This window comes from Macrobrachium nipponense, chromosome 31, assembly GCF_015104395.2.
Source record: "Macrobrachium nipponense isolate FS-2020 chromosome 31, ASM1510439v2, whole genome shotgun sequence".
NCBI classification, from domain to species: Eukaryota; Metazoa; Arthropoda; class Malacostraca; order Decapoda; family Palaemonidae; genus Macrobrachium; species Macrobrachium nipponense.
The window spans coordinates 62,245,656-62,260,655 of record NC_061093.1 but is presented as its reverse complement, the minus strand read 5'-3'; the positions used below and the strand labels follow the sequence as shown (position 1 = coordinate 62,260,655).

General features: G+C 39.7%; 1 protein-coding gene across 1 annotated transcript in view; it reads right to left on the bottom strand.

The window, feature by feature from the left end:
* LOC135207051 (cubilin-like) overlaps positions 1-15,000 on the bottom strand; it is a 252,388-nt gene that overhangs the window by 55,768 nt on the left and 181,620 nt on the right. Inside the window, 11 exon segments of the mRNA XM_064238684.1 lie at positions 124-305; positions 808-976; positions 1,899-2,080; positions 4,419-4,593; positions 5,493-5,689; positions 6,179-6,338; positions 7,313-7,494; positions 10,122-10,285; positions 11,987-12,173; positions 12,834-12,967; positions 13,690-13,918. Of these exon segments, the coding sequence (XP_064094754.1) occupies positions 124-305; positions 808-976; positions 1,899-2,080; positions 4,419-4,593; positions 5,493-5,689; positions 6,179-6,338; positions 7,313-7,494; positions 10,122-10,285; positions 11,987-12,173; positions 12,834-12,967; positions 13,690-13,918 (1,961 nt within the window).

The window sequence follows — 15,000 nt, the reverse complement described above, 5'->3', positions numbered from 1 at the left end:
AACAATATGATACATATATCATCATGGACTTTACGGATGTATTGAGTGCCTGAACATTTTAAATAACGTTAATTATTATAATAATATCAATCAATTTAGAAACGTCGACTATTCGTCCCTTACCGAGACGTAATCGTAAGAGCAGTTAGTGTCCGGCTCGACGTCGAAGTCGACGAAGTTGAGCTCGACGATGTGCTGCTGGTCGACAGTGATGACCCAGACGCAGTCAGAATGGGGGTCGTACTGTGCCGGGTAGTTGGGGGAATGGATGCTGCCTTTGATGGCCGTGAAGGAACCTCCGCATCCTGAGTGAAATTAGGAAGTTATAAATATCATACATATTAGCAAACAGCCGTTAAACAGTTATATATAACAGTTTTGCTTGAATTTCCTCTCGCGGTTTTCCATTCGTCCCTTGAAATGGACGATGAAACCCCATTATAAACCATCTTATGGGTCACCACTATAACCTTGCCAGTTACGGTTTTCAACTCGTCCCTTGAATGGAGGCATAACGCCCATTAGAGGCTTTGGGAGGGGTGGGGGGTGGGAGGTTGAAACCTTATTATAAACCATCTTAGGGGTCCCCCCTATAACCCTGCCAAGTTTCATGCCCATCGGACCAGCCGTTTTGCTGTGATTGAATTATAAGACGGACGGACAGACACAACGCCTATTATAGTAAGATGTTTATATGTTTCTCGCAACACAAAGAAAATTAGTTTCACTGTTGCAGATATAAGGACGCTGACATTTCATCTTTTGACATATGGAACACGAAAAACATGAACATCACTTCAAACTCACCGCCGGGGAGAGTAGTGTAGGAGATGTTGAATCCCTTTCCTCGTACAGTCTGATCGCTGTGGAATGCCAGGTAGGCATTGTTCCCTTGCGTGGTGAATTCTAAAGGAATCCTCTTTTTGTGACACATAGTTGTCAGCAAAGGGGATTTCTCGTTTTCTCCTCCGTATATCTGTCAAGTAGATAGTGTTAAAAGTTACCTGTAGACATAGTACTGCAAACATAGTACATAGTGTTAACAAAAATTCAGTAGGTGAAGAAATCCACAGTGGTGTCATGTAAATATGTTATGAATACACATACAAACCAGAGACGGGACACAGCAGTTGGGGGCTCGTTGTGTAAGAATGGGCTTTTACCGAATGCGTATCTAGTTTTCATTGCATCTTACATGAAATACGTACATTATGTTATTAATAGATATTTATTTCTCCTTAAATGATAAAATACATAGGTTCGGAGACTTTAAGTTTGCAATTCGTCTATTCATCTCTGTCTCTTGTTATCGCATTGAAGCCACATATTATCAATATTGTCATTATTATTATTATCATATTATATTCAGTCTGAACTACGTACGGTCAAGTGTGAGTGTAAGCAATTTCTTTTGGATATACGTACATGTATGTATGTGCGTGTGTGTTTAGGAGTGACCCGCAATGATACGCACATAGGCCTACTCACTTGCCTTCAGCTTGTCATATACTAGGCAGCAATCTCCCGTTTCAGCGCCCAATCTAAATCTCATTTTATTTGAAATCTTAAATTTACTTTCTATTTAATACCAAACCCTTAGTTTTTCGCTCATGCAGGAATCAGACGTTTCATAACTGAACATTAGTGTTTGTTTGTTTGTTTGTTTGTAAGGCGTTTTTACGTTGCATGGAACCAGTATGGTTATTCAGCAAGGGGACCAACGGCTTTACGTGACTTTCGAACCACGTCGAGAGTGAACTTCTATCACCAGAAATACACATCTGTCACTCCTCAATGGAATGGCCGAGAATCGAACCCGCGATACCGAGGTGGGACGCTAATACCATACCAACCACGCTGCTGAGGTGCTCCTGACCATTAGTTGTTGTGGCACTCACCCTGAGCTTGTCGTATATGCAGTCATCGGCCGTTTCTAAGTCGAAGTCGTGGACCGTAATCTTGATCCTTGTGCCTGGCGCCGTTTTGATGAACCACTCACAGTCGGTGTTGACGGGGTAGTCATTCGGGTAGTTCGGACTTGTAAATGTGCCCGAGAACTTCGTGAGCTCCTGTCCACAACCTTGAAAGAATAAGATTATTATTTTGCTTATTTCCTGTTCTTTTTTTACTCATACAATTGTGTTTGATGTCTTTATCATTTGCCTTTATCTGTGTTTTTTCTATTTGCTATTTTCTCGGTCATTTTTATTTCACTTCTGATGCATATTACAGTCAGCATAAGCTTGTTCTAAGTAAGTTTTAGTTGAGAAACTGTACGATTTAAACAGAATTTCCGTTTAAAAATGCCTACCCAAAGTACAAAAACAAGGTATCGCTAGAATCGCCAAGAGGTTGTGGTCATGATGATAAACTGTTTAACCAGATTTTAGTTCCTTATGTTCCCAAGAGTTAAAAATACATGAAAATAAATTACACAATTATTCACTAGACATCCACAATCCATTCAACACAGGTATGAAAAATCAACTATTATCCCATCATTAACGTCCTAATTAACGTTGTTGTGTAAAATATACGATTATGCATTATTTTATTTATTCCAAAGTGGAGAGCAAATCACTTAACTATCCAACCACTCACTTTCTGCTCCAAACCTACGTCAGTGACCCCGATAACTCAAGTCAGTCCATTCTAAAATTATTATTATTATAATTTTTTTTTTTTTTTTTTTTTTTTTTTGCTCTATCACAGTCCTCCAATTCGACTTGGTGGTATTTATAGTGTGGGGTTCCGGGTTGCATCCTGCCTCCTTAGGAGTCCATCACTTTTCTTACTATGTGTGCCGTTTCTAGGATCACACTCTTCTGCATGAGTCCTGGAGCTACTTCAACCTCTAGTTTTTCTAGATTCCTTTTCAGGGATCTTGGGATCGTGCCTAGTGCTCCTATGATTATGGGTACGATTTCCACTGGCATATCCCATATCCTTCTTATTTCTATTTTCAGATCTTGATACTTATCCATTTTTTCCCTCTCTTTCTCTTCAACTCTGGTGTCCCATGGTATTGCGACATCAATGAGTGATACTTTCTTCTTGACTTTGTCAATCAACGTCACGTCTGGTCTGTTTGCACGTATCACCCTATCCGTTCTGATACCATAGTCCCAGAGGATCTTTGCCTGATCGTTTTCTATCACTCCTTCAGGTTGGTGCTCGTACCACTTATTACTGCAAGGTAGCTGATGTTTCTTGCACAGGCTCCAGTGGAGGGCTTTTGCCACTGAATCATGCCTCTTTTTGTACTGGTTCTGTGCAAGTGCCGGGCATTCGTTTGCTATGTGGTTTATGGTTTCATTTTTCGTATTGCACTTCCTACATATGGGAGAGATGTTATTTCCGTCTATCGTACTTTGAACATATCTGGTTCTTAGGGCCTGATCTTGTGCCGCTGTTATCATTCCTTCAGTTTCCTTCTTTAGCTCTCCCCTCTGTAGCCATTGCCAACTGTCATCGCTGGCTAGTTCTTTAGTTTGTCTCATGTATTGTCCGTGCATTGGTTTGTTGTGCCAGTCCTCTGTTCTGTCTGTCTTTCTCCTGTGTCTGTATATTTGTGGGTCTTCGTTTACTTTTATTAGTCCTTCTTCCCATGCACTCTTTAGCCACTCGTCTTCACTGGTTTTCAGATATTGCCCCAGTGCTCTGATTTCGATGTTGACGCAGTCCTCTATACTTAATAGTCCTCTCCCTCCTTCCTTTCGTGTTATGTATAGTCTGTCCGTATTTGCTCTATTATTATTATTATTATTATTATTATTATTATTATTATTATTATTATTCCTGGGAAGGTGACTCATACGGCGAGCGTTCTACAGTCTTACGGACCTCCTCAGGCGGGGAATGTCACTAGGAGCCTCTTGATTGGGTTCTACCTGAGTGACGTCCCCCTGGTATTATTTTCATCATTGTGTGTGTCATGCCCGGTGTTGATCATCTCATGCGCGCTGGTACTTTCGCTGGGAGGGAATGGCGTGGTCCCCCTCACACAAGTCGGGGAGGCTTTCGCTCAAGAATGAAAAAAGAGCTTCTACGTACATTATCTACAATAGTTCTTTACAATGAAATAAGCTTGACTTGGCTCTACTGAATATAAAAAACAGTACTATAATGTATGTATGCATGTATGGTGTTTTTACGTTGCATGGAACCAGTGGTTATTCAGCAACGGGACCAACAGCTTTACGTGACTTCCGAACCACGTCGAGAGTGAACTTCTATCACCAGAAATGCACATCTCTCACTCCTCAATGGAATGGCCGAGAATCGAACCCGCGACCACCGAGGTGGGACGCTAATACCATACCAACCACGCCGCTGAGGCACTCAGTACTATAATGAATGACTATACTATAATGAACAAAATTCTTCCGCTAAACTGGTGCGAAAAACAATTCTCTAACCATTGACTATCCACTCCAGCCGGAAGCCGTTTTCTGCCACGGAAATGTCACTGACGAAGTTGATCTCCAAAATATCCATTCTCGGGCCCGTGACTATCGGTGGTGGGGCTGGCCTCCCCTGGCAATAGTGGCCTATTGTATCTACTTGGGAACCTTCCCTCTGCCGGGCTCTAACCTGTAAAAAAAATAAAATAAGAAAAATAAAAATTAAGGGTCAATTATACTTGGGGAAAGCAATTACTACCCTACTGGGTAGTAATTGCTTCATGAAAAATTTTAGTAATGAATGTCAAGATTCGTGACTTTTAAAATAGGTCACTGAGGAACAGAAAAATAACTTTTACTATTTATATTTGCCAATGACCCTGAAAAACGGGGTTAAGTTCAAATACTTGGGGGTTAATATTTTCTTCAGCCTGTTCAAGGCTGTCTCTGGAAATGAATTATACCTAGATTTTTCATTTCTCGAGGATCCTATTTCTCATTGTCTTTATGATACATAATAATTGTGTTGAAAAATACTCATAGTAGCACGAGTCTTAAAATGTCTTAAAATGGAGAAACCAAAAATACTCATAGTAGCAAGAGTCTTAAAATAAGTCTTAAAATGGAGAAACTAGTCCAGTTATGTGTATGTACACATATCTAAAGATAATTCTGTACCGATAGCTTTCGGGAATATCTGTTCGAATCCAATCCCCATTTCAATCTCAGATTGAAAATGGGAATAGAACAGATTCCCGAAAGCTATCCTTATAGTTTTATCTTTCAATATATGTACATATACACAACTGGATTTGTTTTTGTTTGCATGGTGTTTTTACGTTGCATGGAATCAGTGGTTATTCAATAAAGGGACCAACGGCTTTACGGGACTTCCGAACCACGTCGAGAGTGAACTTCTATCACCAGAAATACACATCGCTGACCCCTCAATGGAATGGTCGAGAATCGAACTCACGGCCATACCAACCAAGCCACTGAGGCTCTCTGCGGATTTGTTTCTCCAATCAAATTGTGCGTCATTAGCTGTGACTCTCATGAATTACACCAAACAGTAATAAGCAGACTCACATCAACGTAGTCGAAAAGGCAGCGAGTGTTGTCAGCATTCATGTGATCCTCTAGAACAAAGTCACTGAAGGACGCGTTGATGGAGTTCCCCCTCGGCGCCATGATGGTCCAGGTGCAGTTTCTCTGATGAGGGTACGGGTTCGGGTAGTTGGGCGTTACGATGACGCCCCTGTGCCCCCTCAGGACGTTATTGCATCCTAGGGCGAGACCAAGACAGAATCAGAGATTAGAATAGAACCAAGGATCTAGGCCAAAAGGCCAAGCGCTGGGACCTATGAGGGGAAATTGACAGTAAGGATGTTTGAAAGGTGTAACAGGAGGAATTGAATTGAATATGGAATTTAGGCCAAAGGCCAAGCACTGGGAAGTATGAGGCCATTCAGCGCAGAAATTAAAACTGACAGTAAAACGGTTGATAGGTGTAACAGGAGGAAAACCTCGCAGCTGCACTATGAAGTGATTGTTGGAGAAGGTGGAAAGTCAGATGGAAGAAAGGGAATATGAACAGTGGCACAGTGGAAAGGAATGAAAGAGGTTCTTCATAAATCTGAAGGTGTACTTATATACGTTTGTTACACGCAGGTTAGTCGACAAGACCATACTTTAAAAATCTGATCTGTTAGTAAGCTGCACTGCAAGAATATCAATTTTAAATGAATACAAAAAATGATTGAAAATGTACCTACCTGTGACATACTGTACTTTAAACCCTCTCCCGACGTGACTGTGATCCGAGTGGAACCTCAGCCACAAGGTGTTCGACGTCGAATTAATCGATATGAATCCGTGAGAAGTCGAACAGAAGCGACCGAGAGATGGCGCATTGGAAGATGGTCCGTCGCGAACCTTGAGCAAATAAAATTTATTAATCACATGTTTTGGGGTCTTCGAAAAAGAATGAAAGCACAGCACTGTTCAGTTTCTTATTTCCACTTATACAGAACACTTGACCCACTGTGTTAATTATATTCCACTCATGTTATATATTGTTTGTATGTATGTTTGTTTGTTTGTATGGTGTGTTTACGTTGCATGGAACGTGTGGTTATTCAGCAACGGGACCAACGGCTTTACGTGACTTCCGAACCACGTCGAGAGTGAACTTCTATCACCAGAAATACACATCTCTCACTCCTAATGGAATGGCCGAGAATCGAACCCGCGACCACAAAGGTGAGAAGCAACACCAAACCAACCACAAGGGGCCACTGAGGCGCTATCCCTAAACATGATTTTGGAAGATACATGATCTTATGAATCTCTTGGAACATTCTAAAGGGCATGGCAACGATGTGAAATTGAGGATATAGACTTAGCACTGGTATATAAAAACGTCGGTAATTCTAGGCAATTACTCCGCACTGACTGTAAGGAATGGGCCCGCGAATACGAAAACCACTAGGGATAGGGGTGTCAATTGTATTTCGCCGTGTTTAGTACTAGCCCCTGGGGGTTAATTGCAGCCAACCACCCAAAAATAACGGTAAATTCTTAATAAGCAACCCAAATGCTATAGGAAACTCTAATTTCCAAAGAAATTCCGGTAATTCTAGGGAATAACTCCGGACGGACTGTAATGAACGGTCCCCGCGAATACGACAGCCACATGGGATTTCGGCGTCCAATGCATTTCGCCGTGTTTAGTGCTAGCCCCTGGGGGTTAACTACAGTCGATCCACCCCCCCCCCCCCCCCACCCCCCCCCCCCCCCCCAAGAAATAACGGCAAATTCTTAATAAGCAACCCAAATACTATAGGAAACTGCAATACCCGACGCGTGGTTATTATACCTAGACCTACCAACCCTTTGAATCAAATTACCTCAACAAAGTCGAAGTAGCATTCAGAGTTCTCTTCTAGGTTGATGTCAATGAAGTGCAGCATGACCTTTGACCCCTGGCCCACGCGAATGGTCCAAGTGCAGTCAAGGAAGTCGTGGTACTGCTGGGGATACCCCGGGGAGATGATTTCACCTGTGACTGTTGTTAAGGTACCGCCGCATCCTGAGGGGGTAAATTGAATAGTAGTTTAATGAAATGCTTAAGCAGACAGTGAAAAGTTCCACATGATACAATGCGTGTTGCATTACTACTGGGAAAATTCTCAGCAAATGAGAGAGAACGAGGGAAAGGATTGTGTGTGTGTGTGAGAGAGAGAGAGAGTGAGAGAGAGAGGGAGAGAGATAGAGAAAAGAGAGAGAGAGAGAGAGAAAGGATTGTTGAGAAAAGAGAGAGAAAGATTGAGAGAGAGAAAAGAGAGAGAGAGAGACGAGAGAGAGAGGATGAGAGAGAGAGAGAGAGAGAGCTGCCCAGGTGGTGTGTGTGAGAGAGGAGAGAAGAAAAAAGAAGAGGAGAAGAAGAAAGTGAGGAAAGAGAGAAGAGGAGAAAGACGAGGTCGCCCAGTCGTTTGAACGAGGTCAGGTTAAGCGAAGTCATTTTGAACAGATGATAAATTATGGCATTTTACGCTCTTTCTACTGAGCGATGTCAGTTTTAGCGAACCTCTTGATTTTTTAAAAGCCATTTTGAGCGAAGATAAGAAATAAAACTATACTAGAAAGAATTGATGGAAATTAAAAATAGACAAGAAATATACCTTTATTACTGTAAAAAAGAACGAAAAATTAAATAAGTTTTAAATTTTAAAATATATTCTAGAAACAAAGACTAAATTTTAGAGAGTAACCATTTCAAATGTAATATTGTTGCATGGTGTCTCAGATAATCAATTTCTAAACCTTGACTCAGCAATAATATTTTAATACTAATTCCTAAGCTCTCGTATTTCCTCTTAATTTTTTTAAAATTTATTTTTATTTATTTATTTGTGAGGGTTTTCCTGTATTTATTCCCCAAATATTTCGTCCGTTCTTAAAAGCCTATTAAGAGCCAAACTGCCTCCGTGACTACGAGATACTGCCTTGGAAAGCATCGTGTTTGCTACCTTTCTACGGCATTATTTGTTCCACGTGACTTCCAACTGAAACCTGCTAAAACCTCTCCACATAGATACCGAGAATTCAGGTCCTCTTCTACGGTTGTTTGCCATTGGACGGCCAATATGATTATCTTCGAAATAACCGTTAATAATGACAAGATATCAATCTTATTCTAAAATACCTACGTCTGTTATGACGTCATCTGTAGGGAGAATGCTATGCAAGTCATCATTTTGATTAAACGTTCCAACATTTTCTTCGCTAACATATTTTTTCGCCCAAGTCCCACGTTGGTAATCTTTCACCATACACTCTTGTTAGGCCTATTAATGGAAGGCACATCCTGCTGTGATCGAGCGCGGAAATGCGCGTCATTGCATTTCTTGAAGTCTAGCAAAATGGAGATAGGGGGTCTAGCAATGGCTCTACTATACTCTGTTTTTTTTCCATCTGTTAACATCCGCCTGTGGTGTTTGCGCATGGTAACACTGCGTCCCGGGCTTTAAATAATGTCCCATTTCGAATATTAACGGTGTAATTCGCATACAGTAAATTATTAAACATTTTTCAGTTGCAACTATACACCAAGATATCCTTTTATTTACCTAAAACTTACACATAGCTTACCTATTTAAAGCCCGGGACGCAGAGTTACCATGCGCGACCACCACAGGCGGATGGACAGATGGAAAAAAACAGTGTAGTAATTTTTATTTGATGAACTCTATTGTGTTAACTTAATTCACATTTATTCGTGAGTAAAATATATGCAAGGTATTAGGCTGCACTTTCCTTTATCAATGCATGCACTGCAAAATAAATAAATAAATAAATAAATTGGAGCCGTTTTGAATGCTCCGTCAGCTAACCAGACCAGTGACGAGACAGTAAAGTCACGGGTCACCGTCACCGTCACTGACGACTGTCTCTCAGCTAAGCAATACCAAAGCCTTAGACCTACCCTGGGTGTAAGACTTTCATTAGAGCCGAAAATTGAACCCTTTTCTCATCACTTATGCCACTGTTGATTGAACAGTACTACGTTCCAATTTTCCCCCTGATCCAATCTTTGCTGCAAGTTCGTTTGGTAGACCAGCAATGGCATCTTGGAGTATATGCGTCTAGGTGGATCATGTGTTGGTTTAGCAGCTTTGCAGACTTTTCCTTTAACAGGATCGTGTGCATGGGAGCGTTCTCCTTCCTCAGTGCAATTCCTATATCTCTTTCGTATTTCAGCGTGATTCTTAACCGTCCTTTGCAAGCTTTCAATTCACATGCTTTGTTTTTACCACGATTGGAAACTATATAATATTCACGATGGGTATTATATAGTGCTTTGAAAAACATCGACGGCCATTCAAGTTATTAACTATTCTAATACCCGTTCATGGTGATCGTTTCAAATCAGCCTTCGCTGAAATTATCATTCTTTCTTAACGTTTCGTTCAAAATGGCTTCGTTCAACACGACTTCGCTGAAGGTGAACTTCGCTCAAAAGAGAGAAAGTAGAGTGGCTCTATAGTTCCAAGAAAACTTGTGTGTGTATGAGAGAGAGAGAGAGAGAGAGAGAGAGAGAGAGAGAGAGAGATACGCCTTACGAGTAGCTCCAGTTCCAAGAAATCTTGAGAGAGAGAGAGAGAGAGAGAGAGAGAGAGAGAGAGAGAGAGAGAGAGAAGACATACTACACCTTACCGGTTGATGCGGAGTCCCAGGCTATCTTGAAGCCCCTCTCTGTGGCACTGTCGTCAGTCCTGAACTTAATGTACACTTGGTGATGATGAGAGAACATCTCTGGAATCGTTTTGTTCTTGCTGCAGATGCTTGTCATCAAAGGGGACGTGGCTGTTGCTCCATTCCTGATGTGGAATACTGTCTATGAAGTGCTACTGGTGTTGTTAACATGCATTAATTATTATGGAATACTGTCTATGTAGTACTACTGATGCTGTTAACATGCATTAATTGTTATGGAATACTGTCTATGTAGTACTACTGATGCTGTTAACATGCATTAATTATTTTGGAATACTGTCTATGTAGTACTACTGATGCTGTTAACATGCATTAGTCATTATGGAATACTGTCTATTTAGTATAACTGATGCTGTTAACATGCATTAATTATTATGGAATACTGTCTATGTAGTACTAATGATGTTGTTAACATGCATCAATTAAACTGTACGTCTATTTGCTTCATCATTTGCTCCTGCGCAACACATTGCCTCGAAATTTTGAAGCTCATTTAAAAAAGGACATGAACACTGCTGTAATTTTAATTTGTGACTATGTTGCTGGTATCTGGCTAGCCCACAAAGTAGGAATACGAAGATGAAAACGATGGCATACGGTTGTTTTGTAAAAACAAGGATAATGAAAAATAGATATATACTAATAAAATCTTATATGGGTAACCGCAGAAAAATATTAACATTAAAATACATAGATTATTTGCAAAGTGTGCAAGATAAAAATGTTTCAAAAATTCTGGTATATGTTAGTCAACTGTGAAAAAAATTCTGCATGTAATCCTGTTAAAATTGTAAAATACTGTATATTTTCTCTAATAAAATGTAAAATAAAAACTTTTTTAGGAAGTTTTTAAGAAATGGATGACAGCCTTCATTTTCGTAAAGGATTCAGTTTAGTTATGGTAATACTATATACTAAATAACTATACTGAAAGAAACCAATAGTTTAGATCGGATAGACAATAAAAGACAACTGTGACTATGGCAGCCTCATGATTTGTCCCGTAGATTCTGTATAAATACATTTCACATACCGCGTCCTCCCAAGGCGAATGGAGACTGTCTACAGAAAAAAGGCTCGTAGAAATCTACCGACTATAGATCGTCTCCTCTCAGTGAACGTACATGAGACACCGAAAAGTTTATTTGATATGTTTCAACCTTATTTAATGCTCCCTATTTCCAAAATATGGAGCTGTAAACCGTATATGTCCCTTCCTGTTGTTCCTCCTTGAACGCAGTTTTATACCGTCTATATACAAGTTCAGTTGAATTAGAAATAAACAGCATATGTAAATTTCTGTGGGCTTGTACGTTACAGTCTACGAGTGAATCAGCCTACTGTCTATTTATGTGTCAACTCTATTTGCCTCATAAAGCAAAAACAGGTCAACTAAATTGGCATTGAAGATTCTTAAAATGCCTTCAGCTTTTGTCCAACTGTGCTAGTACCTCTGGATTTTAATTTGATTTATATAGATTTTTGGCATTATGCCAAGCACTGTGGCAACTAAGGCCATTCAGCGCTGAAACGGAAATTGACAGTAAAAGGTTTGAAAGGTGTTACAGGGGGAAAAACCTCAAAGTAGTTCCACTATGAAACAGTTGTTAGGAGAGGGTGGACAGTAAGATGGAAGAAAGAGAATATGAACAGAGATACAGTAAAAGGAATGAAAGTAGTTGCAGCTAGGGACCGAAGGGACGCTGCAAAGAACCTTGAGTAACGCCTGCATTGTACCAAATGAGGTGCACTGACGGCGCTAACCCCCTAAAAGGGGACTACCTCTGGAGGATATGATCTCTCACCTAATTTCCAAGGCGTCATAGTGACAGTCCTCTGATTGTTCAATTTCGACGTCATTGAAGAGGAGTCTGATCTGTCTCCCGCGCCCTACGGTGACGGTCCACTCGCACGTTCTCGAGGAGGGGTAGTTATTGGGGTAGTTGGGAGACGTGATCACGCCACTGCTGGTATGGTAGTGCCCACCGCACACTGTTGGTGAGAGCAGGCTTAGATCTTAAGACTGATGTTTAATCATTTTATTTTTATTATTTTTATTTTTACTATTATTATTTTTATCATAATTTAGATTCTTTTTATTTTTATTTTTATTATTTTTATTATAATTTAGATTCTTTTTATTTTTATTTTTATTATTATATTTTTATTATAATTTAAATTTTTTATTTATGTGTATTTTTATTTTTATTTTTATTGTTTTTATCAAGAAATCGTAATGGTCTGTCATCTTCTCACAAATCAAACATGCATGCATGGAATACATACATACATACATACATACATACATACATACATACATACATAAAGGCAAAAGCTACGAAGGAAAGTGAAACGAAGGATATTGCGAGGCCTTTCGACTCAATGTCCTTTACTTAGCAGTCTGCTAAGTAAAGGACATTCAGTCGAAAGGCCTCCTAATGCTCTTTCACTTCACTTGCCTTCATGGTTTTTGCCTTTATTTATATGTATATTTGTTCCAAATTTTCTTTATTCAGTTACACACACACACACATACAGGGAGATCTTGAGGAGTTAGCCCAGGACAGGATGCGGTGGCGTGAGTTCATCGAGATCCTAAGGATCCCCGTGGGAGCCACAGGAAATTATTGATTGATTGGTTGATTTACTTACTTCGGGAGGCATCGATGCCGTGATAAATGGCAGAGAAGCCGTCGTGATTGGCAGAGTAATCGGAATGGAAGTGGATGGTCACCAGGTTGTCAGAGGAGGTCATGATCGGAGGCACAGTGTCACCACAGTAACGCCTGAATAGAGAAAGAGTAAACGAGTTTGTATCGGTAAATATTCACGCAAAAATACCAGGAAACGCCCTTACATACTATAAAAACAAGAGGGAAAATTAAAGAACTTCAACTGGGGGAAAACCTCACCTTTTAATAGGGTTAGAGATACTGTATGAACTATAACGTTCTTCCCTTCGCCTAACCATTTTAAGCAACTTTGAAAATGTCACCGAAAGGGGAATTATAAGTGATAAATGTTTTGGTACTTAAGTGAATCAAGCACTCGACAGTACGAAACCAGTCGACACTAAGTAGACCTCCGCCCACTCGACGGGTATATGAACAGCAGAGCCGGCTTTAATCTATACATTCCTTGATAGCCTAATGGTTTTAAAAGTCAACAGGAAGCCGTTGATTCGCACTGTCTATACTCGGTTTTTTTCCATCTGTCCACCCAACTGTGGTGGTTTAGTATGGTAACACTGCGTCCCGGGCTTTAGATAGTTACATTCAGCTGATACCATACACAAACACCAAAGGCGGGTGGACAGATGTAAAAAAACAGAGTATAGTGTTCGAGGCATTTGGATACCAAACCTTATTCTTACAATTCTCCGCGGGGAGAGAGAGAGAGAGAGAGAGAGAGAGAGAGAGAGAGAGAGAGAGAGAGAGAGAGAGAGCATCATTGCAAGAGAAAAATGAAGGTTTAAGATCTCACAAAACATACAGAACTACACCCTTACTGGCCCATCTGTCCGCCGTTCCCCGGGATGGAGGAGTTGTCGAAGATCTCGACATAATCGTAGTCGCAATTGTAGGCGCTCTCGAGGGCGAAAGTCTGCCAGGTGATCTGGATGACGTAGCCGGAAGGGAGGTCGAGGACCCAGTAACAGTCGGTGTTGTGGGGATACCTGTCGGGGCTGTTCGGTGACGTTATGTGGCCCGATAGGACTCGTAGGACACCGCCACAAGCTGTGGATGATTAGTACTATAGTAGTGTCCCATTTTGCACAAATATGGATGTAGGCTTATAATCTTGTAAACAATGAAAAATATACATAAATACATACATATCCTGCATTATATAATATATATGAATGATAATAGGCCCATAAAACACTATTTGAACGTTGCGACCATATATTTCGAGCACTTCCTTCTGTGCTCCTGATCAATGGTAAAATATGGACATGGGATGTCTTACAAGAGTATATTATAGTGTTTTGTGGGCCTTCTATCTTCATATTATACTCTTGTATTACAGTAAAAGATATTCATATATATATATATATATATATATATATATATATATATATATATATAATATATATATATATAATATATATACTATATATATATATATATATATATATATATATATATATATATATATATATATATATATATACTATGTTATATATATATATATATATATATATATATATATATATATATATATATATATATATATATATATATATATATATATATATGTGTGTGTGTGTGTGTGTCTAATAAAAGTAGCCCATAAAAACGCCAAAATATAAACAGTAAGTACTACATATCAGAGACTGGTGTCTACATGAAGAGAGAGACAGCAGGTCTCGAAATAATAGTACTTTCTATGTTTGGCAGTTTTTATGGGCTCCTTTTATTAGATGGAATTCTGTTGTAACAAAACATTTTCACCAGTCTGTGTATATATGTGTGTGTGTGTGTGTGTGTGTGTGTGTGTGTGTGTGTGTGTGTGTGTGTGTTCGTCTGTGTATCTTGGCCTTTCTATCCATAAAAACATATTGATTGCTTGTGTGTGTACTATCTTGGCCTGTCCTTCCATAAAAACATTGATTGCTATGTGTGTACTACCTTGGCCTTTCTATCCATTAATAAACATTGATTGCTTATGTGTGTACGTTTTCACCTGTGTCAACAAGACACCCACCCCATGTTTCAAAAGCATAACCTTATAGAAATGATAAAACACTTGTTCACCGAGATATCAAGCGTTACAGAAATCAATTCAAAACAACTTCCAAGTAGATGAGGTTCCAAAC